Source organism: Mesoplodon mirus (assembly GCF_964341445.2).
Source record: "Mesoplodon mirus genome assembly, chromosome: 4".
NCBI classification, from domain to species: Eukaryota; Metazoa; Chordata; class Mammalia; order Artiodactyla; family Ziphiidae; genus Mesoplodon; species Mesoplodon mirus.
The window spans coordinates 142,823,343-142,850,850 of NC_138979.1; the positions used below are offsets into that span (position 1 = coordinate 142,823,343).

The 27,508-nt window shown below is 44.1% G+C and overlaps 2 protein-coding genes and 1 long non-coding RNA gene across 3 annotated transcripts in view; 2 read left to right on the forward strand and 1 right to left on the reverse strand.

The window, feature by feature from the left end:
- The window catches only part of LOC309803251, a 29,873-nt gene extending 16,586 nt beyond the window's left edge, over positions 1–13,287 (reverse strand). The window contains exons 1-2 of the long non-coding RNA XR_014293920.1: positions 10,159–13,287; positions 6,013–6,089 (exon numbers count right to left, since the gene is read on the reverse strand). This is a non-coding gene — a long non-coding RNA (uncharacterized lncRNA). The remainder of the gene's footprint in view (positions 1–6,012; positions 6,090–10,158) is intronic.
- On the forward strand, positions 1,591–2,737 carry LOC309803247 (calpain small subunit 1-like). The gene has a single exon (XM_082619249.1). The coding sequence runs from the start codon at positions 1,713–1,715 to the stop codon at positions 2,181–2,183; it is 471 nt and encodes a 156-aa protein (XP_082475375.1). The 5' UTR covers positions 1,591–1,712; the 3' UTR covers positions 2,184–2,737.
- LGALS3 (galectin 3) lies at positions 9,840–27,341 on the forward strand. The gene is made up of 6 exons (XM_082619245.1): positions 9,840–9,961; positions 16,690–16,711; positions 18,193–18,534; positions 20,004–20,092; positions 24,905–25,070; positions 27,031–27,341. The coding sequence occupies exons 2-6, from the start codon at positions 16,694–16,696 to the stop codon at positions 27,184–27,186; spliced, it is 771 nt and encodes a 256-aa protein (XP_082475371.1). The 5' UTR covers positions 9,840–9,961; positions 16,690–16,693; the 3' UTR covers positions 27,187–27,341.
- The last annotated feature ends 167 nt before the right edge of the window (positions 27,342–27,508 follow it).

Genomic DNA, 27,508 nt, shown 5'->3' on the forward strand with positions numbered 1-27,508 from the left:
TTTTTAAAAATAGCCAAAGGGACCTAACCCAAAACATTAACATACCTACTCCGTAAGACTTTGGCTTTAGGGACCGATGGTCAGAGGGACCCATTTCTTTGGGATGGCTGAATCTGCCTCATCTCCAGCTTTGCGAGGACCCACCCTGGGGGCACCTACAAGGCCAACTGACCTCCAACTCAAAACCACATTGGATTTTCCTCACTCAGACCTTTTCTCTAAGAATCTCAAATCTGTTTCGAGAGAATTAGGGAGTTAGCAACCAACCTGTACAGAGTCCCCATAAAAAAAAACAGGGGTTCTGTCTCTTCAAGAAGTGGGAAATCTGAGGCCCTGAGGCCTGTTCTGTGTCCTGGGGTGGCAGACCTCATTCCTGTCCCAGAGTTCACTGACAGTTGAAAATATAAAGAGGTGGTGAGGAACGGGGAGTGACGCAGTTAGAGAAAGCTGTCTAAAGATCTCAGTAACCTGGAAACTACTGGCATGTAAAAGTGCCTACCCTTCCGAAAAAGCAGATCAGCAGATGAGAAAGAGCAGAAGGAATAACATAGGCTCTACAGTATCATTAAAGGAATAAAAATATTTTTTCAAACTTCATCTTAATTATAAGGAGGTACAAATATGATGACGTAGCTGCCAGAATTATGATTTTATTGGCAAAAAGCTATGCAGTTTTGGGGCTTCCCTTGTGGTGCAGTGGTTGAGAATCCGCCTGCCAATGCAGGGGAAACGGGTTCGATCCCTGGTCTGGGAAGATCCCACATGCCATGGAGCAATGAAGCCCGTGCGCCACAACTACTGAGACTGTGCTCTAGAGCCCGTGAGCCACAACTACTGAGCCTGCATGCCATGACTACTGAAGCCTGTGTGCCTAGAGCCCGTGCTCCACAACTAGAGAAGCCACCGCAATGAGAAGCCCACACACCACAACAAAGAGTAGCCCCCGGCCCCCGCTTGCCACAACTAGAGAAAGCCCGTGCGCAGCAACGAAGACCCAACACAGCCAAAAATAAATAAATTAAATAAATAAATGTATTAAAAAAAAAAGAAATCTATGCAATTTTGTTTCCTCACAGGCTATGTCAAAGGGAAAACACTGAAAAAAATTTTTTAATCCCAAAGGGAAAAAAAGACACAAGTGGAAGAAACACTTTTTTCCCAGACCTGATCGCACTTATATTTGAAAAAATAGTGCACTTCTATTTATTTTAGAAAGTTTCCACCTACCAGAGAAATGCTAGAAGACAAAGCTGGTTATTCTATGTTTGTCTGGGTGTTATCTCTTGAAAGAAAAGTATAAAGGAAGTACCATATCCATCATTAGTCACTGAGCTTTAGAAATACTTAGTCACATGACTTTTAGTGTGTATTTGTAAAGGAAATATTGACTGTTGCCTTTCTTTCTTTGTCTTTAAGAGTGAAAATTCTGGTATAGCTTTTATATGAATTCTGGTGGATTTGATCATAACTGGACCACCAGTTTCTCTGCCCACACCTGCACTCTTCACCACCTTCTTTATCACCAGTTAAAAAAGATTGTCTCGGGGCCTGGAGGAAGAGGCTTGTCCAGCAAGAACAGAATGGGTGAGGCGTCTGCGCAGTACAACCCAGAGCCCCCGCCCCCTCGCACCCATTACTCCAACATCGAGGCCAATGAGAGTGAGAAGGCCCGGCAGTTCCGGAGGCTCTTTGCCCAGCTGGCTGGAGAGGACATGGAGGTCCGTGCCACAGAATTCATGAACATTCTCAACAAAGTCGTGACCCGACATCCTGATCTGAAGACTGATGGTTTTGGCATTGACACAGGTCGCAGCATGGTGGCCGTTACGGATAGTGACACGACCGGCAAGCTGGGCTTCGAGGAATTCTCGTACTTGTGGAACAACATCAAAAAGTGGCAGGCCATATACAAACAGTTTGACATTAACCGTTCAGGGACCACTGGCAGCAGTGAACTCCCGGGGGCCTTTGAGGCAGCAGGATTCCGCCTGAACGAGCGTCTCTACAACAGGATCATCCGACGCTACTCAGAGGAGGGAGGGAACACTGCTTCTGACAACTTCATCAGCTGCCTGGTCAGACTGGATGCGCTGTTCCGTGCCTTCAAACCTCTTGACAAAGATGGCACTGGACAAACCCAGGTGAACACCCAGGAGTGGCTGCAGCTGACCACGTATTCCTGAATGGGAGTCCCAGACCCGACCCCTCATCGCCTCGCTGTAGGAGTCACCTTGGACTCTTCAGTCTCCCCCAGGGCTGATCCTGTTTGCAGTCACATCTTCATGGCTCCTGCTGACCCACACAGGCCTTTCTGTTCTCCCAGCCCTTGGCACCCGGATTCTCAGTCAACAGCCAGGGCCCAACATGCTTCAACACACCCTGCCCCAGCACACCCATCTCACATCTACTCCATAACCCCTCTCTTGCATCTGTGCCAAGCCCAACATTTGTGTTGCTTGCACATCCCAAGGGCCCTTCTCTCAGTTCTGGGAGGATCACCCCAGTCCCTACACACCCTGGCACACCCACCCAGTTACCACCCAGGCAGCTGAACTCCAGGCCATAACAGGTCACATGCCCCAGTGCCTTTGTCTGTATTCTGCTCCCAGCCTGCCAGGCCCAGGAGGAAATAAGTGCACCCTAGTTGGGGCTCTCTCTGAAAAAAAAAACAAAAAAAAGATTGTCTTCACCCCTTGCTATCAAGAATATTAGTCCTAGTGACTCCTTCCTTCATGTCTAAGAAAAGGGGATGCTATTTAACCATTTATTCACTTTATTCAACATGTATTCATTCAGTGCCTGGTGGTGTTTTTTTTTAAGACCATTTTTATTTTTATTTATTTTTTAATTAATCTTATTTATTTTCGGCTGCGTTGGGTCTCCGTTGCTGTGCGCAGCCTTTCTCTAGTTGCAGCAAGCGGGGGCTACTCTTTGTTGCAGTGTGGGGGCTTCTCATTGCGGTGCCTTCTCTTGTTGTGGAGCACGGGCTCTAGGCACACGGGCTTCAGTAGTTGTGGTGCGCGGGCTCAGTAGTTGTAGCTTGCAGGCTCTAGAGCACAGGCTCAGTAGTTGTGGCGCACGGACTTCGTTGCTCCGCGTCATGTGGGATCTTCCCAGACCAGGGCTCGAACCCGTGTCCCCTGCATTGGCAGGCAGATTCTCAACCACTGTGCCACCAGGGAAGCCCTCTCTCTTTTCTTTACTCACCCTCTTTGCTCCCCTCTTTGTCTGCTCTCCCCTGGCTCTCTCTAACAAAAGTTCCCCTCATCCAGATGCCCTCTGGATCTTCTGGCATGCCACCAGCTTCCTCAAAGTTCCTCCTCCCCATCCTGGTGAGAGGCCTCTCCCAGGGTCCTTGCTTTCATGGCAGGGTCCTAAAAATCTCTTTATCAGTAGAAATCAGCCAAAATATTGCTTGAGGGCTAATACTGGGCTTGTCCCTTATTTCAAAAACCATAGTGATTTGTATATAGTAGTCACTCAATGATATTTTTATTGACGTTATTAGATTGCTTTTTACAGTTATCTTGGAAGAGTTTTATAGGCTTTGGGTAGGGTACTGTTGAGTCATTTACTGCATGTATACAAATTATAAATTCCCAGGCACACCCAATCATAGCAAAACCCTTTTGTTAGCTCTAAGGGGCATGGATTTGACACCAAGAGTGGTGCTTGGGGATGTGCAATTAAGGAAGTGAAGCGAAAAAGATGTTTGAGCACATGATGAGCCCACTAAGTAGCAAGGGCATGAGCTTTATCTATCCCTGAAATGACTGAGGATTACTGGAAAGAAAGGCAAGAGGGTGACTCATCTCTTGTCTCCATAACAACTGGTTTGGCCATCCCTTTTTCTTATTACCAGAGGCTAGCCCTCTAAGGACAGCGATGCCGATGCCACTCCTCGCCCGCCCAGTGGCCTCATGACTCAAAGTCTTAAGATTTACGGCATTTTCTGAAGAGGCAAAGGCCATTACTGTGGGTAACTCCTTTTTAATACTCATAGGTTAGTCACTTACTATGGATGATTCTTTCAAGTCAATTGGTTGCCAGGCACCCTCTTCAGAGAAGGGTTTATATTTTCATAAACAATCCCCAGCATACAGTGACTTCTATGTATAAGCCTAGAGAGGACAGCAATGAAAAAACAGTACCAGCCACTAAGGCACTTTCAAATGTATCCTAAAGGATGCAAGACACCTTCCCAGTTCCATCAAGTGAGTCCTTCATGTGCACACTTCCCTTCTATGGTAGAAGACTGGATGAAAGAATTCATCTTTACACAATGAATTATTTGGTTATTTTAGAGAGGACAGGAATTATTTAGGAAGCAGATTATACCTGGTCTCCTCCCTAGTTTACATAAGCCAGTCCCTGCAAGGATTCACTGCTCCGTGTTTGTCTAGATGAGTTGTAAAAGTCAGGACTTCGGGCTTCCCTGGTGGCGCAGTGGTTGAGAGTCCGCCTGCCGATGCAGGGGACACGGGTTCGTGCCCCGGTCCGGGAATATCCCACATGCCGCGGAGCGGCTGGGCCTGTGAGCCATGGCCGCTGAGCCTGCGTGTCTGGAGCCTGTGCTCCGCAACGGGAGAGGCCACAACAGTGAGAGGCCTGCGTACCGCAAAAAAAATAAAAAATAAAAAGTTTTTTTTTTTGCTCTTTATTGTTTTGTTTTGTTTGTATTTTACAAACATAGCAACCTATTAATTGAATTCTTCATTATTAAAATTTTAATCATTTTAAGAGGCATTAAATAGTTAACTAAGAGGGAAAAGCACTGAAAGTGATAAAATCAAACAGCCACAGGGTTTTTCTCCAGTGCCCACACTATGAATTTATTTACTTAGCAAATATTGAGTGCCTACTATGTGCCTCTTGGATTCGTCAGTGAATAATACAGCAAAGAACTCCGTGGTCAGGGAGGGGAGTAGAAGAAAGTCAGGGGGAACCAACAATAAACAGTAGATATAAGAAATAAATCAATTCTATAGCATGCTGGAAATTGATAAATACCATGAAGAAAAGAAAAATTAGAGCAGGGTAAAGGGGGATCAGCAGCATGAGGAACTGGGGAACTTTTGAGCTGCAATTTTGAATAAGGAGCTAAAATACTGAATAGTAGACTCCTGGAGAAGCACCACGCGAGCAAAGACTTGAAGGAGGTGACAGAGTCGGTAATGGGAGGAGACAGTTTCACATATGGGGACAGCCGGGCAAGGATGTTAAGCTTGGAGCGAACCTTGTGTGCAGGGATGGAACAGCTGGGGGCCCTTGTGGCCCCAGTGGGTAAGCAAGGGGAGGAGAATAGGAGGGAAGTAAGAGTTAAACTCCAAATATAAATGTTTGCTTCCTTCAACTTTCTTAGGGGCAATACAGCTTTATATATTACATATCCTTCATTCTCTGACATCATAGGGCCCACGCAAGCAACATTGTCAGGCTACCTGGGTCACCTTAATGTAATGTCGGAGTTCATAGGAACGTTGCAGCCCATCATGAATCACACATTTTAAAAACATTAATGTATCTTAGTTTTCAGAGTTATTTACGGATACATGGAGTGATAAATATTTATATATCTAAATATATTTTGGGGGCATAAAATGTAATTTGGACTTTTCATAAATTTCTACCCTTCGATCCTATTGTATCATTGATTACACCACGAGGCCACATTTCCATTTTCCACTTTGGTTTACTGAGTGAACTCATTGCCCAAAACACAGAACACATGTAACTATCACCAAGTTACATCACAACTCCCAGTTGACCAGTTCTAGCGAGGCCTCCTTTGTCCCACTGTGGGACTATGGCTCCCATAGTCTGTTCTGGCATAGAGCAGAGCCCTCCGCAGCCCCTCCCCTGCTCAGTGCACCCCAAAGAAGTAACCTGTGCGGACCCCACTCATGCTAACAAACCAGTGTGCCGGCCACCTCACCTCACTCCCCTACCCCCCACCCCAGCCCCTGGCAGATGCAGCCTCTGCTCGCCCCTTGGGAAATGTCCATTACCTACATGAGGGAACCCCCAGCGCCAGTGGTTCTTCCTGGTGAGAACGCTAATGTCGGTCCCGGGGAGTCTGCTCTGGGAATCTGCAAAGAGCCAGCAAGTCCTGGGGTGTGTGCAGAAGGGGAAAGGATAGATGCCTTACACCCCAGAGCTGTATTTTGTCACTTGGGCCTTGATGCCACTTCTCAAAAAGCTTTCACAAAGACAGCCCCATCAGCTTCTGGCCCCATTCCTCTCTCCCTGGGGCTCCAGCCCAGCAAAAGAGGCTGGACTGGAATTGGTTTCGACATCCCCTCCCTAGTTCTCTGTCCTTACTCCACTGTCTAGCACCAAGTCCCTTCCTCCTCTAGCCAAAAACCCAAAAGCTCCCAGACACAGGTCAAGCAAATACAGAGGCTTTCTCACATACACTATCAGCCAGACACAGAATCCCACTATAAGATAGAAAACTGTCCCTCAGAATTGAAACACTGGAATCAAAAGAGCAAGTCTACTCCTCCGTTCTTTCAGAGATCATTTCACTGTGAGGTCAATTCTTCTTTCCTTTCCTGAATGATCCCCTCCAACTTCTAAATCTACCAACTTTTGGTGGCCTGCTGGCAGTGGCATTTTCCCTCCCTCCCTCTCTTCCTTCCTTCGTTCATTGGCGTATTCTTTGCCTCAATCTGTGGAATAGCAAATCCCATTTCCAAAGGCTTATTTCTTAGACCCTGACATACTTTCAACTTGATCTGTGTTGTGATCTTGGTCATATCTAATTCTCTATGCCTCAGTTTTTTCATCTTTAAAATAGGGATAAACATACCTCCCCCCCCCATATAGGCATGTAAAGCACTAGGTATAATACAAAGCACATAAGAAGTGCTTGATGAATAGTAGCCGTGGGCTTCCCTGGTGGCGCAGTGGTTGAGAGTCCGCCTGCCGATGCAGGGGACACGGGTTCGTGCCCCGGTCTGGGAAGATCCCACATGCCGTGGAGCGGCTGGGCCCGTGAGCCATGGCCGCTGAGCCTGCGCAGCCGGAGCCTGTGCTCCGCAACGGGAGAGGCCACAACAGTGAGAGGCCCACGTACAGCAAAAAAAAAAAAAAAAAAAAAATAGTAGCCGTTAATATTATCTAAACTTCATTTACATATACATATAAAATGAGATATATTTATGTATAATGGATATATATACATATATATATATGAAATGATTACCACAATAGTTACCACATCCATCACTTCACATAGTTACCTTTCTGTGTGTATGTGATGAGAATATTTAAGATCTACTCTCTTAGCAACTTTCAAGTATTGTCAACTATACTCACCTTGCTATACATGAGATCCCAGAACGTATTCATCCTGTAACTGGAAGTTTGTGCCCTTTGACCAATATCTCCCCATTTCTCTCATCCCCCAGACTCTGGCAACCACCAAACTATGTTTTTGTTTCTATGAGTTCGACTTTTTTAGATTCCACATGAGTGAGATCATTTCGGTATTTGTCTTTCTCTGACTTACTTCACTGAGCATAATGCCCTCAAGTTTCATCCATGTTGTCACAAATGGCAGGATTTCCTTCCTGCCATTTTTTATGACTGAATATATTTCACTGTGTGTGTGTGTGTGTGTGTGTGTATGAATGTGTATAGATATAGATACAGTATATAGCTATAGATATATATCTCACATTTTCTTTATCCCATTCATTCATCCACGGACACTTAGGTTGTTTTCAGTTCTTGGCTATTATTAATAATTCTGCAATGAACGTGGGGGAGCAGATATCTCTTCAAGATAGTGATCTGATTTCCTTTGGATATGTACCCAGAAGTGGAATTGCTGGATCATATGGTAGTTCTAGTTTTAAGTTTTTGAGGAACTTCCATACTGTTTCAATTTAAATTCCCACTAACAGTACACAAAGGTTCTCTTTTCTCCACATGTCTCCAACACTTATCTCTTGTCTTTTTGGATAATAGCCATTCTAACAGGCATGAGGTGATACTTCATTGTGGTTTTGATTTGCATTTCCCTGATGATTAGTGACGCTGAGCACCTTTTCATGTACCTGTTGGCCATTTGTATATCTTCTTTGGAAAAGTGTCTGTTTGGTTCCTCTGTCCATTTTTTAATCAGATTTTTTTTTTTGTAATTGAGTTGTATGAATGAATTCCTTCTATATTTTGGATATTAACCTCTTCTTTGGATATATGATTTGCAAATATTTTCTCCAATTCTGTAGGTTGCCTTTTCACTTTGTTGACGGTTTCCTTTGCTGTGCAGAAGCTTTTTATTTATTTATTGGCAGCATTTGGCCTTCGTTTCTGTACGCGGGCTTTCTCTAGTTGTGGCGAGCAGGAGCTACCCTTCGTCGCAGTGCATGGGTTTCTCATTGTGGTGGCTTCTCTTGTTGCGGAACACGGGCCCTAGAGCGCATGGGCTTCTGTAGTTGTGGCTCGCTGGCTTAGTTGCTCCACAGCAGGTGGGATATTCCCGGACCAGGGATCGAACCTGTGTCCCCCGTATTGGCAGGCAGATGCTTTAACCACTGCGCCACCAGGGAAGTCCCTGTGCAGAAGCTTTTAAGTTTGATGTACTCCCACTTGTTTACTCTGAGCTTTTATTGCTTGTGCTTTTGGTGTCATATCCAAAAAAATCATTGCTAAAATCAATGTCAAGGAGGTTTCCCCTGTTTTCCTCTAGGAGCTTTATAGTTTCAGGTCTTACATTTAGGTCTTTAATCCATTTTGAGTTAATCATTTGTTTTTGAAGCATAGTTGATTTACAATGTTTCAGGTGTACAGCAAAGTGATTCAGTCATATATATATTTTTCAGATTCTTTTCCATTATAGGTATTACAAGATATTGAATATAGTTCCCTGTGCTATACAGTAGTTCCTTGTTGTTTATTTTATATATAGTAGTATGTATCTGTTAATCCCAAATTCTTATTTATCCCCCCCTCACTTTCCCCGTTGGTAACCATAAATTTGTTTTCGATGTCTGTGAGTGGAGTTAATTTTTGTGAGTCTAAACTTTAAAAAAAAATCATCTTTGACATCCTTAGCCATTTCACTCAGCTATTACCCAGCTAAATGCTACCAAACAAATACCATTTCTCTTGGAAGCATCACTACTTGTTGTAACAAACTTTTTGGAGCCATAGCTTTATTTTATTTAATTCTTCCCTCCTTTATCAGGACTCTTCCCAATAGGAAGTGACTCACCATTTCAATCATTCATTCATTAAACAAATATTTACCAAACACAGGGTAGATGCTAAGGATGCAGTGGGGAGCAAACAGCAAAACAATTTAGGGCTCCTAGTCTGAGGTGTGGACCCACATCACAGTTCATAAAGGGAATGAAAGCAAGACCAAGAACATGGAGCATCTCACCTAGCATCTCAGAAAACTGTGACCCAAGTCATTGCGCGAAGGCTTTGATGCTGAGAAGGGATTTAGGTAAAGTAAATGCAGAACGGTTGAGAGTGCCTGAGATTCAGGCAGAAAAAGAGTAAACACGATTAAAGCAAGTAAGCAAGCAAAACTCCCCAAAGAAGCACACACAAAAAGCTTCGCAGACTCTTCCTATCTTGGTCTGAGGAGTTAGCAGGTGAATCTCGTGAGACGGCGGTGAACCACGTTCTCCAGCAGCTGCGGAGGGGACCGACTGGACGCTCCGGGGATGGAGGCCTCGGGTCAGGGTCCCACCCACCGCTGTTTCGAGTCAGGCGTCTCCTCTGCGCCCTGGAACCGCGGCGCCTGGGCGCCCAGGTGTCCAGCGGGACCGCGGACTCGCCCCGCCTGGTCCGCAGAGCGAGGCCGGGGGTGGCGGCCCCGCCCCGGGAAAGGCGGGCCTGGCCCGGAGTATTTGAGGCGCAGAGCCGGCCGCCGCCCAGCCAGGACGACAGCACCTCTGCCGAAGCTACCCCCGCGGCGTGCGAGCTAGTGCCGAGGCGTCGGGTGAGTGGCGCGGGGCGCCGGGACGGGGGCGCGCACGGGCCTGCTGGCGGCTGAGCCTGGCAGGGCGAGGGCGCCCGGGCGCTGCTCGGTGCGCGGCCGGGGCTTGACTTCCCGGGGGCCCGCGGGAGGGGGTCGCCGAGAAGGGAGAGCGGAGTCTGAGACTTGGGGAAAGTTAGCAACGCCTTACAAGGACTCACCTGCATTTACTCGCGGCGGACGGGTGTGTTACTCTCTGCGGCGACTGGGAGGCTCAGCCCCGGCGTCGCGCCCTCCCGTCCCCGGCCGCCCAGGGCCGCCGGCGGTGAGCGGTGCGCGCGCATCACCCCAGCCGCCCGCTCCAGCTGGGCGGGAGGAAGCAGGCCCTCCTGCCCCCATTCCACAGAAGGTACTGCTCCCGGACTCTGTCGGGCGGCTCCACGACCCCTGACTTGGCTGTCGACCACTTGATCTTGCTGTGGGATGGGAATGCGCTCTGCTACCAGGCCAACAGGGTCAGGGGCTGCAGCCTCTCCCTGGACGCTGATCCCGCAGAAAATGGTGCTGCCCCAAGGCTGAGTGGACATGTGCCCGGCTTGACAAAGACCGTACACCCTGAGTTTTTACAAATCAGTGACTCATCCCTGTCCAGATTTGGGCATTAACGATCTCACATCTGTGCCGGGGATATGTGGGGTGTGGCAGAATGTTGGTCCCAGGGTGCAGAGGCCTCCTAGCTGAGGCGGGGGTGGGGAGGCTTTTCAAACATGTTTGAGCATTTATTCTGGATTGTGAGTTGCTCAAATCAAAGCACTAAAATGCATGCACTTTGAGGAGCAGGAGCTCAGGGACGCAGGGCTTGAGGTTGTGCCTTATGCTTCATGCCCTCCCCTTAGCGATTCCTATTCCAGATACCGTGGAATATTTGTAAAGTGACTCCTGGGAGTTGGGTTGCTGGACAATGAGGACGGTTGGACCTCAGTGACCCAGTCTGTTTCTAGGATTCTGGAAAGGAATGGAAGAAAGGCTCATTTAGTTCTGAAGAAAATAATAGCAATGAAAATTGACCTCTTGGCACAGAGCATGAGAGAAAATTTTCACCAGCTTCCAAAATTCTGACTCATTTGCCTCAAGTTTATCTTTCATACTAGGAAATTGTTTCCATAAAAGTTAAAGTTTAATAATAAAAATTTATTGTTGCACAATAGTCTCCTTTTCAGACACTGACTTTGAATCCCTAGAGGAGAGTCTTTCATTCCTTTCATGGCTGTGCCCCATCCTTGATCTATGGGAGATTGGAGCTCTTTCCTAAGTTAATAATGTGTGGGCGTTATACTTAGAATCAGCATTTACGTCATATTCTTGGGAGAAGTTTGATGATGGGTCTTGAATGTTTTGAGTTTAGAAATATTAGGTGGTGCCTCACCAGGTTACATAAGAAGCAGAAAAGAAGGAGCATTGCTTAATAGATTGACCCCAAAAGCTAGTTTTTTGGGTTTTTTTAAGACATGCTTTTCTTTTGTAAGTCACCAATGCCTTTTTAATTTTTATTTATTTATTTAAATTTATTTATTTTATTTATTTATTTTTGGCCGTGTTGGGTCTTTGTTGCTGCACGCGGGCTTTCTCTAGTTGCAGCGAGCTGGGGCTACTCTTAGTTGCGCTACGCGGGCTTCTCATTGCGGTGGCTTCTCTTGTTGTGGAGCACGGGCTCTAGAGCGCAGGCTCAGTAGTTGTGGCGCACGGGCTTAGTTGCTCCGCGGCATGTGGGATCTTCCCGGACCAGGGCTCGAACTCGTGCCCCCTGCACTGACAGGCGGACTCTTAACCACTGCGCCACCAGGGAAGTCCAAAAGCTAGTTTTTTTTTTAAAAAATGGAATATCAAATTTCACTGTGTTGAGGGGTCCTTAATCAATGACATTTTGCTATGCCACAAATATGCAGAAGTGCTTTATAAAGACTTTTTACTTACTTACTGCTCGTGAGGTCAAAGGCCAATATTGGTCTCACCTATGATTTAGATACTGTTTGCCTAGAACCTTCATCAGCCAGGCTCTAAATTTTAACTGTAATAGAGATATTTATTCATACAGTAAAACTTGAGACTCTTATGTTACCTTAAATACCAGTTGGCTTGTAAACTTCATGTACCTGAGACTCATAGTAACTGATCTAAAACTTAGCCTCTCTTTCCTGTGATAGTTTGGGACATAGGCTTCTGCTGAGGACAGCTAGTTAATATTTTGTGTCTGGTGCCTGAACGGGTTCTTCTCATTAAATTCTGAGTGGTAAGCCTGCCAGGGCAGTAATTCCAATTTGCTGCTGACTAAGTATCATGTGTTCTCTCTTGACTGATGTTCAGCTTTTCCATAAGGGAAAAAAAAATCAGTAACTGAGAGGCACAAAGTAACTTTACCTTCCTTGATGCTGAGGAACAATGATGAAAAAGAAATCCTAGTAAAGGACCAGTTTCCTTTATTCTAACCAGCATCATTAAATTTGGCTTTGGTAAGTGGGCGTTCCTCAAGGCCTGTCCCGTGTTTCAGCAAGGCCAGGACGTAGACTGCCTGTCCTGTGTTCTTTGGGGAGGAGTGTGGGCAGTGCTTGGGGTTCTGAGGAAATACGTTTGGGATCTACTTCCCTTACAGCTCGTATAAAAGTTGGGGCCCTTTGTGGGCAGAAATTTCAGAAGTGCTCCTGGGAACCCTGGCAACTGAATTAATTGCTACATGGGCCTAGAACAGCATAGTACAGTGGATAGCCACTCTTTATTAAAGGGCAGAGCTGCAATTAACAACCGATTAAAGTGGTCTGCGTTCTGATTCATGTTTAAATTCCTTATTCCAAAGCAATACTGAACTACTTTCTGTAGGTTTTTCCAAATGTGAAGACTCAGATAGTAGTTTTTAAAAGTTTTTGTCTTTGATGTAGTTTTTAAATGTTTTTGTCTTTGATGTAGTGTTTTTATCCTGGCTTTTCAAAATTCTCTGATTTTGGGAATGCCAGAGTTCACAAACCTATAGTACCTGTGGAGTGGGAAGATTTTTTAAATTTTACATTTGATTGTCTCTATAAGCTACTCCTCTAAAAAAAAAGAAAGAAAGAAAGAAAGAAAAAAAAAAAAGAAAACTTCCAGGCAAGTAAGGAAGATATTTACCCAAATAGATGTGTTGTTGTTTTTTTTATTCTTTTTTTTGGTTCCTTTTTTTTTTTTTTTTTTTTTTTTCTGTACGTGGGCCTCTCACTGTTGTGGCCTCTCCCGTTGCGGAGCACAGGCTCCGGACGCACAGGCTCAGCGGCCATGGCTCACGGGCCCAGCCGCTCCGCGGCATATGGGATCCTCCCAGACCGGGGCACGAACCCGTATCCCCTGCATCGGCAGGCGGACTCTCAACCACTGCGCCACCAGGGAGGCCCTTGGTTCCTTTTTTTGTTTTTAAGTTCTAAGGTTGCTAACCTTGATTTCAAAAGAACATTGGTTAGAACCTGTTTCATCAGAGATCTGATGGTTGGGAGTTGACGTAATCAAAACAATGCATACCCAATTTTTGGAAAAGTAAGCCTTTTCGGTTTAAATGTGGTTATAATTAGCAAAGTGACTGTGCAAAATGCCATCCTTGTATTCGATATCACTGCACACTGAGTCACCCAGCTAGTTTTCTGACAAAAACATGATCTTTTTTTTTTTTTAATTTACTCATTTTATTTACTTATTTTTGTCTGCATTGGGTCTTCATTGCTATGGGCGGGCTTCTCATTGTGGTAGCGCACAGGCTCAGTAGTTGAGGGTTACAGGCTCAGCCGCTCCACGGCATGTGGGATCTTCCCGGACCACGGCTCGAACCCATGTCCCCTGCATTGGCAGGAGGATTCTCAACCACTGTGCCACCAGGGAAGTGCCCATGATCTCTTTTTAATTTGTTTACAATTTCAGCATGTTTATGCAGTTCTGAATGTTTAAGCCAGAGAATTAATTTCTAAATGAAGTAACTAACACTTTCGAAGGACTATACTTTAAAATTTCAAAGTGTGAGGTTTTATACTAATGTAAAATCAGCCTGAATTAGGAGTCAGGATGCTTGGACCCTGGTCCTTGGCCTGCCAATGACAGAATGACTTTGGGTCACCACGTTACCTCTCTGAGAGTCAGTTTCCTCACCTTTAAAGTGAGGATATTAACTTTTCCCTGTCAATCTCATAAGATTATTATCAGAATCAAAATAGGTAAGGTATGTGACAGTGTTTTGTAAACTGAAAAGCACCACATAAATGCAGGGTGTCATTATTCTAATGGGCTTGTCTAATGCGTCACAACACAATCCAAACTGTCATCCTTGGTGTCATGTGAAACACAGTAGAAATAAAGTGGAATCTGCTTTGTTTTTTAAATTGTTTGGGGCTAGTTGGAAAATAAACTGAATATGCTTGAACAGAAACTTTGAAAAGAATAAATGGTACATTTTGGAAATGTAAATGTAAATGTCTTTGTGTGAGTTTCTGGTTATGATCAGCCTTTAAACACATCTAAGTTTAATTGGATTTATGTTAATAAGACACTTTATGAGGCCAATGGAACAGATTTAGCTAGTTTTAACAATTGAAACTACCTTTCTGTTTTTTATTGACCTTCATAGGTACATTTATGTGAGGATACATATGCTAATTAGCCTACACCAGTGGTTCTCAAACCAGGCACAATTTTGCCCTCTTCCCGCTTCCCCCAGGGTTATTTGGCAACGTCTTAAGACATTCTGCATTATCACAATGTGGGGGGAGGGGTGCTACTGGCATCTTGTGTGTTGAAGCCAGGGATGCTGCTGCACATACTGCAATGCATGGGACAGCCCCTCCCTACAAAGTATCCCACCTGAAATGTCAGTGGTGTGAGGTTGGGAATAAGCCCGAACACGATGGGGATATTTAAAAGAAGTCAAAACACTTACAATGTTATTGCTGAGGCATTGATACGTTGCCCAGGAGTGGAAGAAGAAGTTGTGTAATCAAAGTAACTAAGCTTTCTGCCCACTATGAAGTTCAAGATTGTTTCCTACTGGCATCCAAAATGAGAAGCTTTATTTTCTTGACTTAAGAAATGTCCTTTCTTTCTCTTTAACAACTCTTAACGTTCTCTCTGGGGTAGCAGCACAGAGTTCAAGGCAGTGGTAGCCTTTTGGGGAAGGAAGCACAGAGGAGCACCTGACGTTTGCTTTAAAAGGTCAAATACTATATACTAAATACAGTGAATATAAGTCCTGGGAGAGTCACCGTGACTTCCTAATCCAATTGCTAGCAGTTTCCACGTTGGAAAACGGGCACAGTGATAACAGTGATAACCTGAGGGTTTCCAAATATATTTGAGAATGCCCAGATTAAAAGAGATGTGCAAAAAGAAAAAAATAATTTAGTGAAGGATAATATTTGCGTGTTATAAATAACAGCAGAGTAGGATAAAATATCTGGTGTATAAATAAAGCACACATTAAGTTCTAGGAGGAGGTCTGCCTGTTTGGTTTTTTTAACAAAATCTAATATTTTACATTTTTAGGACCTATCAAGTAGCCACCACTTACTCAATTATTTTAAGAATAATAATTGAGTAACTATCACAAATAGGCGACTTAAGGAAAGCAGCGGGAGCAGGTGTAAAACATCCTGTTTGGATGGGGCCTTGGCACAGGGGGAGGAGCTGGAGAAGCAAGAATGATGTCTCGGGGCCACCCTTTGAGGCAGCTGTGGGCAAGGCCAACCCTCTCTGGTAACATCGTACCCAAAAATATTTTCCTCCACGTTGTCTGACTTTTTTTTTTAACCTTAGTTGTTTGTTATACTGCCAGACATTTCATTTGGAATAACAGGTATCTTTTAAAAAGGGAATCATCTTGTGCCCGCCTTTCTTCTTTATTGCTCCACATCGCAATCTCACCTTTCCTTCAAGGCTTAGCTCAAGCAACACTGTCTCTTCCCCTGTTAGAAGTCACCTTTCGAGTTGTGACTTCCCACAGCATGCAGTCTGGCTCACAGCGTCCATCTTGTGACCCCCTTCTGGCCTCTGGACCCTTTGGCCATACATCTTGGTCGATTTCATCTTCAAATCCAGACAGGAGCCACCCAGTGCCTGGTCCAGAGTAGGCATAAATGTGTACAAATGAAGGAATAAATCAACAGCAGCAACTAGGTCTTGGCGGGTGGGGCTGGGAAGGCAAGGATTGTCTTTCAAATCTCAGTAGGAAGAACTAACTGCTTCCTCCCAAAACCCAGAGGAGGGCGTGGGGCTGTTATAGAGGGAACTGGAGGGGAGGTGGGTGAGATTAATGCACTGAACACTTTTTATGAGGTGGTAGAAAAAGAACACAGGAAGGAAGGTGAAGGAGGACCAAAACCCCAGGACTGTTTACATGTGTTACCTAGGAAAGGGGCAGAGCATTTTAGTCCCCCCTCCCGCCTGTGTTGGATCACCGGGTGCTCCCAGGATTCAGGCCACAGGCTAGTGTGATTAGAGTTTAAAGGTATGAGTTAAATAGGGCGTGGTGATCCAGGTGGAATGCATCTCCACCCTTTGATGAGACATTTTTGTGGTTCCCCGCTAATGATTTCAGCATATTTGACGAATAGACTGGCTTGTGTTAGGAGAATGCCTGTACATTGACTAGACCTGCACAATGAGCTGTTTGTGATGTTAAATTCATACGGAAACCAGTGAAATCTTTTAGGATCAATAACCTGTGTTTGTTTGTTTTTTTCTCCTTTCAGGAAAATGGCAGACAGTTTTTCGGTAAGTGTTTTAGGTCTGTTTTCCTACCCTAATATGTATACAGTCATGCAGGTTGAAGGTTGTTTGTTTGTTTTTTAACCACTCAAGTTTTCCTAATTCTCCCACGATGTGGCTTCCTCTGGCCTCACCCTTCCAATGAGGGCTTGTTAGCTGGAGTCTTGTTTTTCCAGCAACAGATTTGGGAAGAAAGCCAGGCAGAGAGAGGCCTGGGCCTCACTAACAGTAACCCCTTTACCCAAGGCCTAGGACAGAAGTGGGTGGATTCCACTGGCAGGAGCTGAGAAACCAGCTGAACAAAGGGCAGTGTGGTACAGTCTGAGCATCCTGATTGTTTTTTGGTTTTTTTTTAAATCCTGCAGTGCCCTCTACTCCTCCTCCTTTCCCAAATGCTGGAGTAAGAAGCAGCCAAAATAAATTCCTATTAGCATGCATGCTTATGTATTCTCAAATTCCTTAACAGAATGACTCACACCACCTACAGCCATGAGCTTGAGTTGTTTTCTAAATCCGGTTTACTTTCCATCATCATCCAGCCCTCTGTTTATCTCTCCCCCTCCCCCAGACCCCATGGGCTCCCTTCACAGCCTCACTCTGCTGCCCCGATACCAGGTCTGGGGTTGGGTTCCTGATGCACCAAAGGGTCAGACAATCCTGGCAGATCATATTCAATCAACATAGAAGTTTTTACTGAGTATCTTCCATGTACCACCTAGCACTCTGCTAAATACTGTAGAAGTCAGAGAGGGAGAAGGCAGAGTCTCTTCCTGGAGAGAAAGGACACAAACCAACACTGGCACAGCATCTTGCGGTCTATAAAGAGCCGTCCCAAATGCTGCCTCATCTGTTCGTCACAACAATCACTTGAGATAAGATCATTATCCCTGTTACACAGACAAAGACACTAAGTCCTATACAAGTGACACGATGGCTCCAAGAGTTTGGAGCTCTTGAAGGATGGCACTGGATTTCAAACCAAATCTTGTGATTCCACATCCCAGGCTCCTCCCTGTGTACAAGGCAGCTTCTCTGATTCTAGCCTGGATGCCACTAAGTGGTGACTAACCTGGTGCACCTGAAGTGCAGTAGACATCCAGCAAAGGGAAGGCCAAGGCAACTGGCTCCAGCTTGGTGGAGGTTTTCCAGCCCAAATGCATCTTGATTTTCGTGATTGTTTTTCTCATGTCAGTTAGAAAGTATGTGCTTTTATACAGAGGATGGCTAGCTCCTGACTTTAGCAAATTACAAAAAGGCAACCCTTAATGATCTGAGATGACGGAAAGCAAGAATAGAGTGATAAAGCATGCATAATCCTAAAATCTAATTTTAGTCTTAGGAACTCAAAACTAATAGGTGGGGAAAATTTTATTGATATGAATTTCATATCTTCACCATATCGCTCTAATTCTTAGATCACATATTCCTGAAAATTCTGTTGTTGTGAATGTCTTTCATCCTGTAATTGTTTATGTCTTTCTTTCCAGCTTAATGATGCCTTAGCTGGGTCTGGAAACCCAAACCCTCAAGGATGGCCTGCTCCATGGGGAAACCAGCCTGCTGGGGCAGGAGGCTACCCGGGAGCATCCTATCCTGGGGCCTACCCTGGACAGGCACCACCCGGCCCCTACCCTGGCCAGGGACCTCCTGGGGGTTACCCAGGCCAGGCACCTCCAGGGGCCTACCCTGGCCCAACTGCATCTGGTTATCCTGGACCAACTGCACCAGGTGCCTACCCCGGGCCTGGGGTCTACCCACCTCCTGGACAGCCAAGTGCTCCTGGAGCCTACCCTGCTGCTGGCCCTTATGGCATCCCTTCTGGACCCCTGGTAAGATGGTGTTAGTCATTTCGTATGCTTGAATGTGACCAGGACAAAGCTAATGAAACACATAGCAATTGTCTGGAGCGGTGGTGCCATCACTTTGTAGTGCTGTGGCTGGGAGCTGGCTCTGGGTACTGACCTGCAAAGGGCTTCCGGGAGAACTGAAGCTTTAAACTCACTGCTTAGAGCCGCTTTGCAAGGACCAGCCACAGTGTATGTTGGTCCAATAGAAAAAATAGTTGCTCATGTTGTGTTCAGTATGTGTACTGTTAGAGTAAAGAGAAGCTAATGCATCTTTTGAAGGCATCTGTAAAGCAGCTTTAATATAAATCAAGTTAAGATCATAGCAATGGGGGAAGTTTTGGTTATTATTATTAATAAACACTGAGTATATAACGTGCTAGCTGTGTGCTTCTACATGGATGATCTCATTCAACCCCATAAGCACCCTCTAAGATACTGTTATTATCCCCACTTCACACATGAGGAAATGGGGCAATAAAGAGTTATACAACCTTCCCATGGTCATAGAGGGAACTTTTGGGGGAACCACGGTAATCGGGTTTTTAAAAACCTTCTAAAGATAATTTTGTGATCTAAGGATTAAATTTTCACTTACATTAAAACCCATTTTAATAAATGAATTCTAAGCATAAAACTCTGTGGGGCTCCAGCCACATCTCAGACACAGACCCTTCCCTTCCAGATGGTGTAGTTGGGAGAAAAGATACAGATATGAGGAAAGAGTTCAATAGCACAGGACTGCTGAGTTCCGGGAGGAAGCACAGGACTAGTACAGATCAGACAGATCAGTGCTAGAGAGTTCTAGAGAGAAAAGACTTGGGGATGGTTGAACCCAGGGGGAAACAATTTTACAGGAAAAAGAGAAGAGGCCAAGGACAGAGCATTGGGAATATTTACAGCGCCTTGAACATAGAAGGTCAATAAATATTTGTAAAATGAACTGGGGAAGGTATTAATTGGAAAGTGTCCATTCTACAATTATCAAGTGCCTGCCACATTCAGAGCACTCCTCAGGGCCTTGTGTGAGGGGAACACAGGGGGCCTCAGAAGCCCAGAAGGTACCACAGTGCCTGCCCACAGGGAGCAGAAGAACCTGACAAAGAATGTTCTATGACAAGGATCTTTCCAAAAAATAGGTCAAGTGGATGAGTCATAGATTGGAATGGGCCTTGTCATGAGAGATAACAGTGCTCCGAAAGGGAATATGTTCTGCCTTTGGCACCAATTAACGGATGGCCTTATTCTCGATTATTAGCTGCAGTTGTGTAGGGAGCCTTCTCTCTTCAGGCCCTGGGCAAGGTGGCCTGAGAGTCTGAAAAGATGGCTAAACTAGGGTTATGTGTTATTCACACATATTAAAAGTGGTTGAACTTTAGCGATATCTTTTTCTTTCTTCCCTCAAGAAAACATGACTCTTTATTGATTTATATATATATATATTTTATTCCCAGAATGTGCCTTATGACCTGCCTTTTTCCGGAGGAGTCATGCCTCGCATGCTGATAACAATCCTGGGCACAGTAAAGCCCAATGCAAACAGGTAAAGAGCCAAGTCAGCAAGTCTAACATATTTATTGATTGCTTTTGGAATAAAGGGTGATCTGTTTTGAATTTTGATAGAGTTTTTAAAATTGCACATTTAGAATCTTGGCTATACCACAGTTTGGGATTTTCCTATAAATCAATATGCATTCCCACCAAGAAGACAAGGTTTCCCTCACTAAATCTTGTGTTTCTCCCAGAACCAGAATAAAACAGAGTTCTACTTTGTGAGGACAAAGAGGAAGAGCAGGAAAACCCATTCTGTTGGTTCTTCTAGGCAGTGAAAGCCTTAGAATTAAAGGAAAGTAGAGCCTTTGTAATGTAATGTTTGGCCATCCCTCCACCTCTGAGCCATAGATTGTCTAAAAAACAAAGCCAATCAAAAATTAGGGTCACAGGGCTTCCCTGGTGGCGCAGTGGTTGAGAGTCCGCCTGCCAATGCAGGGGACACGGGTTCGTGCCCCAGTCCGGGAAGATCCCACATGCTGTGGAGCGGCTGGGCCCGTGAGCCATGGCTGCTGAGCCTGCGCGTCCGGAGCCTATGCTCCGCGGCGGGAGAGGCCACAACAGTGAGAGGCCCGTGTATCGCCAAAAAAAAAAAAAAAAAAAAAAAATTAGGGTCAGGGACTTCCATGGTGGTTCAGTGGCTAAGACTCCATGCTCCCAATGCAGGGGTTTGATCCCTGGTCAGGGAACTAGATCCCACATACCTCAACTAAGAGTTCTCATGTTACAACTAAAAAAGATCCCACATGCCACAGCTAAAAGATCCTGCATGTTGCAACGAAGATCCTACGTGCCGCAACTGAGACCCGGTGCAGCCAAAAAAAAAAAAAAACTAGGGTCAAAGACAAAAAGATGCCTAGTTGATCTGAGAGCTTAAATATTATACCCCTCTGTCCTCATACTGGTACAAATCTCCCTGCAGTTGTGCAGGTCTTGGTGCACTCTCAGATTTGTGAGCTTGGCCGCCATTTCCGTCTTCATACTGGGTGAAACAGCAGAGTCACAGATTCCCATGTTGTTGGCCTGGTCTACAGATGATAAGTGACAAGGTGGGGAACCCCAGTCTTCTGAGTAGACACTGTTTACTTAAAAGGTTTGAAAAGACTCCGCAAGTTAAAGACTTTGTAAAAATAAATCAGCCTCTGCCATTGGTACTGGTTTGGTTGAGGTGAGCTCGGGGCGGGTAAGACTTTGAGCTCACTTAGGAAAATCCATGCTGATTTATGGGCTGCCCTGGGATGTCTGGCTCTGGTTATATTTATTATATTATATTATATTATATATAGTATTATATATAATATATACTATATTATATATAATATATATTATATTATATATAATATATAATATAATTAATATTATATATAATATATAATATATTATATTATCACCACTGGTTATATTTATATATAATACAAGCAGGCTAGGGCTATCCTGAAGCTGTTCAGTATGTCTGTCCTTGAGGTTAGTAGTACTATTAAAGCTCCTAGATTAACTAATATCTGTTTCTGGGTCTTATAGACAGGACACAAAAGGTACAAATTCCAGCTGTGTACACAGGTTTATTTAAGAATCTATAAACAGCCTCTGTGAGTGCCTGTCATCTTGATCCTCGGGAATCGGCAGGAGCAACCTCCTCTGTTACCCGGAGGTGGACTCAGATTCTGATCTGATCGTTTTACATTCAGCTAACCAGTTCACGCCACCTCCAGCCAGCCTCCTCTGGTTCTACGTGGTAGTCACTACCCTAAGCCAGCTCTTCCTTCCACACAGCATATACAGCTTCTCTCAGCACAATACTTCCCTACACAATAAAGCTTGTCTCACAGCAAGTTACACAACATATATATCCTCTGCCTGTGTCCTTATCCATCTTGCCTCCCAAACTAACATAGGACCCAGCGCCCTGATCCTCTGCAGACAGCGCTCACGATCTGGTAATATCTGCTCTCCTCCTGCTGCAGCTGCTGTCACGCAGGACCACACTGGTATCTTTGCCTTATTTACGACTGTTGCACTAAAAAGGTTAGTTCCAATAACAATAGAGATGTCGACTGAGACTGTGGCAGGTCAAAACCAATTTTGGTTGAAATGATTAAGGTGGTAGTAAACTGAGAAATATATTGCTTTTGATCTGCAAAATCTATGTGAGCAATTACATGGAAGAAAAAAATCCTTACGGTGGTAGAGTTGACAATTATCTTCCTTTTCACTGCTGAGAAAATACAGGCATTGCATATTTAGTCAAATACAAATTCTATTGCCATTTAACCATATTGGTCCTTTCCCTGTGAATTTAATCATTGGTGGTTGTATGTGTCTGTTACTGGGTGAATGAAATACCCAAGGAATCATTGTTAGTAGGTCTAGAAAGCAGACCTTGCTTTTTTTTTTTTTTAATTTTACTCAATTGAATTTTCTTTTTTAAAAAATTTATTTTTATTTATTTATTTTTGGCTGCGTTGGGTCTTTGTTGCTGCGCACAGGCTTTCGCTAGTTGTGGTGCACGAGCTTCTCATTGTGGTGGCTTCTCTTGTTGCGGAGCACAGGCTCTAGGCGTGCAGGCTTCGGTAGTTGTGGCACATGGGCTCAGTAGTTGTGGCCTACGGGCTCTAGAGTGCAGGCTCAGTAGTTGTGGTGCACGGGCTTACTTGCTCCATGGCATGTGGGATCTTCCCGGACCAGGGCTCGAACCTGTGTCCCCTGCATTGGTAGGTGGATTCTTAACCACTGAACCACCAGGGAAGCCCACAGACCTTGCTTTAAACAAGAGCACCAGCTGCTTCTGAGGTTAGCGCTCTGGGGAGCACACTTTGAGAAACTGTGGGGTAGGGGTAATACTTTAACAGCCAGATAACTTGTGTTTGTATTAACATCCAAGGAGAGGAAATAGGGTAGAAAGTTTATCCAGCACTTCCATTAATTCCACTTCACATCATGGAATGTTTAGTACATGTATTATTATGACTTTACAACTTAGCAATAGGATACTGAATATTAACTGTGTTTTCTCATTCTTGCTATTTTAGGACTAGGTTTTTGGTTAACTATGAGGAAGCCAGGTTTTTGATAGCACTTTTTTATGTGACTGCCTTACTTTTAACAGGGATTAAAAGTAACCTGGCAGGGCAGGTAAAAGGTAGCCATCATTTCCACAATGTCAGGTATAAAGTGCCCCCAAAGTGGCCCCAAATCTCTACAAGGAAACCCTGACCCTTTTTGTTTGTTTGTTTTTGGCTGCACTGGGTCTTTGTCGCCGCGTGCAGGCTTTTGTTCGTTGCGGCGAGCAGAGACCACTCTTCCTTGCGGTACGCGGGCTTCTCACTGCGGTGGCTTCTCTTGTTGTGGAGCACGGGCTCTAGGCACCCGTAGTTGTGGCACGTGGGCTCTAGAGCACAGGCTCAGTAGCTGTGGAGCACGGGCTTAGTTGCTCCGTGGCACGTGGCATCTTCCCAGACCAGGGCTCGAACCCGTGTCCCCTGCATTGGCAGGCGGATTCTTAACCACTGCACCACCAGGGAAAAAAAATAGAATGCTTCGTGAACTTGCGTGTCATCCTTGCCCAGGGGCCATGCTAATCTTCTCTGTATCGTTCCAATTTTAGTATATGTGCTTTCGAAGCGAGCACACCTTGATTGTTTTTATATGTAGAGAGTAAAAAGGGAATTACAGCTGAATAGAAGGATATGACCAAAGCCAACGAGGCCAAAAAACTTAACACATATTGTCTTGTTTACTTTGAGATAGCGTGGTAGTACATCGAATACAGTAGTCCCCCCTTATCTGTGGTTTCGCTTTCCACGATTTCAGTTACCCAGGGTCAATCGCGGTCTGAAAATATTAAATGGAAATTCCCAGAAATAATCAATTCATAAGTTTTAAGTTGCCACCGTTGTGAGCAGCATGGTGAAATCTCACGCTGTCCAGCCCCATCCTGCCCAGTATGTGAAATCATCCCTTTGTGCAGCATATCTGGCCTATTAGTCACTTAGTAGCTGTCTCAGTTACCAGATCCACTGTCATGGTACCCTGGTGCTTGTGTCCAAGTAACCCTTATTTTACTTAATAATGACCCCAGAAACAAGAGTAGTGATGCTGGCAATTCATATATGCCAAAGAGAAGCTATAAAAGGCTCCTTTTAAGTGAAAAGGGGAAGGTTCTTGACTTAATGGAAAGAAAAAAATTGTATGCCGAGGTTGCTAAGATCTATAGTAAGTACAAATCTTCTGTCCATGAAATTGTGAGAAAGGAAACTCATGCTAGTTTTTTTTTTCCTGTCATACCTCAAACTGAAAAAATTACAGCCCCAGTGCGTAAGTGCTTAGTTCAGATGGAAAAGGCATTAAATGTGTACAATATTTTGAGAGAGACCACATTCACGTGACTTTTACAACAGTATATTGCTGTAATTGTTCTATTTTATTATTAATCTCTTACTGTACCTAATTTATAAATTAAACTTTATCATAGGTATACATGTATAGGAAAAAAGTGTGCGTGGACAGCTAGCCAGCTAGCTAGCTAGCTGGCTAGCTAAATAGATATTTGGTTTGCGGTACTATCCATGGTTTCAGGCATCTACTGGGGTCTTAGAACATACCCTCTGCACATAAAGTGGAACTGCTGTACTTGGCCCAGTATACGTTCCAGTTTGAACCCATTCTCTGGTTTATTTGCTTTCTGTTTAGAAATTTTCCCTGTATTTTATAAATGATTTGCTCTTTAGAAAATTTTATGTTCTTCACTTGATACAAATGTACAACTTGAATAATTTTACTAACTCTGGTCTTTGGTTTAAAACAGACTTGCTTTAGATTTCAAGACAGGGAGTGATGTCGCCTTCCACTTTAACCCACGCTTCAATGAGGACAACAGGAGAGTCATTGTTTGCAATTCGAAGCTGAATAATAACTGGGGGAAGGAAGAAAGACAGACGGTTTTCCCATTTGAAAGCGGTAAACCTTTCAAAGTAAGTTATTGCTACTATTATATATTGATAATGTATATTTCTCATGGGGAATCACTCTTAAACCACAATGCACTGGAAACGAATTTTCATCAGCTGTCCTGGGACACCTAACCAGTACATCTGCTCTCCATACCAGGGGACTGGTCTCAGAAATAGTGGCACTCTCCCCAACTCCATTCAGGCACCTTACCATCACCCGTTACCACCCTTCTGAGTTTAAGCTTTTCTGGAAGTGAGAAAAATAGCATCTTTAATAAAAAAGGTAGAAAGTCTTTATGGTACAGTTGGGCTGAGACTTAATTCCTCAAAACAACATAGTTAGCATGGCAATCAAAACAAAATTTTTATTGGATTTCCCTGGTGGTCCAGTGGTTAAGACTCCGTGCTTCCAATGCAGGGGGCGTGGGTGCAATCCCTGGTTGGGGAATTAAGATCCCACATGCCATGTGGCGTGGTCAAAAAAAAAAAAAAAAAAAAAAAAAAAAACCAAAATTTTTTAAATTTAAAAGTAATACATGCTTGTTTTATGAAAAGAAAAATTTATAGATTTTTATTTTTTTTTTTTTTTTTTTTTTTTTTTTTTTTTTTTTTGCGGTATGCGGGCCTCTCACTGTTGTGGCCTCTCCCGTTGCGGAGCACAGGCTCCGGACGCGCAGGCCCAGCGGCCATGGCTCACGGGCCCAGCCGCTCCGCGGCATATGGGATCCTCCCAGACCGGGGCACGAACCCGTATCCCCTGCATCGGCAGGCGGACTCTCAACCACTGCGCCACCAGGGAGGCCCTATAGATTTTTAAAAATTAACTGAAAAGTCCTCCATCCTTTACCGCTTCCCCCATCCTCACAAAGGTTGCAACTTAAGTATCTTTCCAGTGTTTTCTATGACAAGCAACACACTTTTTATTTTTTTATTATTTTTTATTTTTTAATTTTGCGGTACGCGGGCCTCTCACTGTTGTGGCCTCTCCCATTGCGGAGCACAGGCTCCGGACGCGCAGGCTCAGCGGCCATGGCTCATGGGCCCAGCCGCTCCGCGGCATGTGGGATCTTCCCGGACTGGGGCACGAACCCGTGTCCCCTGCATCGGCAGGCAGACTCCCAACCACTGCGCCACCAGGGAAGCTCCGCATGCTTTTTATTTTTAAGCACTGCTTCCACAAATATTTATTAGGTCCACAGTATCGGGTAAGGGTTGACTATAGAGTGGGTTATAAAACAGCTAGACCGCCAGCTCCTCAAGGGCAGGGTCTAACAGGGACCATATTCTACATTTGGTGGACATCTTTCCTTATGAGAACATTGCCACCTAATAGTACTTCATTGTTCAGATGTGTAATAATTCAGCCAGTACCTTACTGATGAAAATTTGGAGTATGGAAATATTCCAAACAAATCAAACCGGGAAAGTTTTATTTATTTTACTAAAATACTGTGATAGCTATCCTTATAAATCTTTGCTTCCTAGAATAACTTTACTCAAAGAATACACGTTTAAAATTTAGATAAGGATATTGCCAAAGTGCTGCTTCCAAAAGGATGTAAGGATTAACACATCCTCTAACTACTGGGAGAGTATGTTTCCCCTACTCTTGCCAAAACTGGTTATTATCAATCTTCATAACATTTGCCACTCTAAGTAGAGGATTCCTATTTTAGCATTTATTTTTATTTTTAGTTTTAGGTGTTTGAGGCCATACAAAAACTTTAGGTTTTTATGTAGATAAATTATTAATCTTTTCCTCTGTGGCTTCAACTATATATCCTTCTAACAATTTTATCACTTTGTTTTGTTTAAATCTTGAATAAGTTGGAGTTCATTTTTGCTGTAAAGTTACTTTTTATGACTTTAATTAGTTCTACAATTGATCATAAAGGTGAAATGCTGGACATCCTGAGCTCAGGCCAGACTGGTTTTGAGATGAATGGGCATTCCTAACAGTTTTGTGTACGTGCCATTTCAGATACAAGTCCTGGTTGAAGCTGACCACTTTAAGGTTGCGGTCAATGATGCTCACTTGTTGCAGTACAATCATCGGGTGAAAAATCTCAGGGAAATCAGCAAACTGGGAATTTCTGGTGACATAAATCTCACCAGTGCTTCGCACACCATGATATAAAGGGGCAGGTACTTTTTAAAGAAATGAAATTGAATGTAAACCTTACACATTTAAAAGTTTCATGTTCACTATGAGTGAAAAATTGTACCTTTATTCATCAATGTCCTTCTTGCAAATCATCCATTTAATAAAGAGTTACCTGTCTTTATATGTCATTTAATTGGGGCAGTTTATTCTTGATAATGCGCAATGGACTCAATGGAAAAGGACTCAATAGAAAAAGAAATATGTAGCAATGTTAATACTGCATTAGAGTCTCCCAAAGTTTTCAATATTTGCTAAACTATTTTTTAAAAAGGAGGGACTTCCCTGGCAGTGCAGT

Excerpts from the sequence above, each read along its gene's own strand:
- LOC309803247 (XM_082619249.1), top strand. The coding sequence starts at position 1,713 with ATGGAGGTCCGTGCCACAGAATTCATGAACATTCTCAACAAAGTCGTG.
- LGALS3 (XM_082619245.1), top strand. Across the intron at positions 20,093-24,904 it reads GTAAAGCCCAATGCAAACAG|ACTTGCTTTAGATTTCAAGA; the intron begins GTAAAGAGCCAA and ends GGTTTAAAACAG. Across the intron at positions 25,071-27,030 it reads AAAGCGGTAAACCTTTCAAA|ATACAAGTCCTGGTTGAAGC; the intron begins GTAAGTTATTGC and ends GTGCCATTTCAG.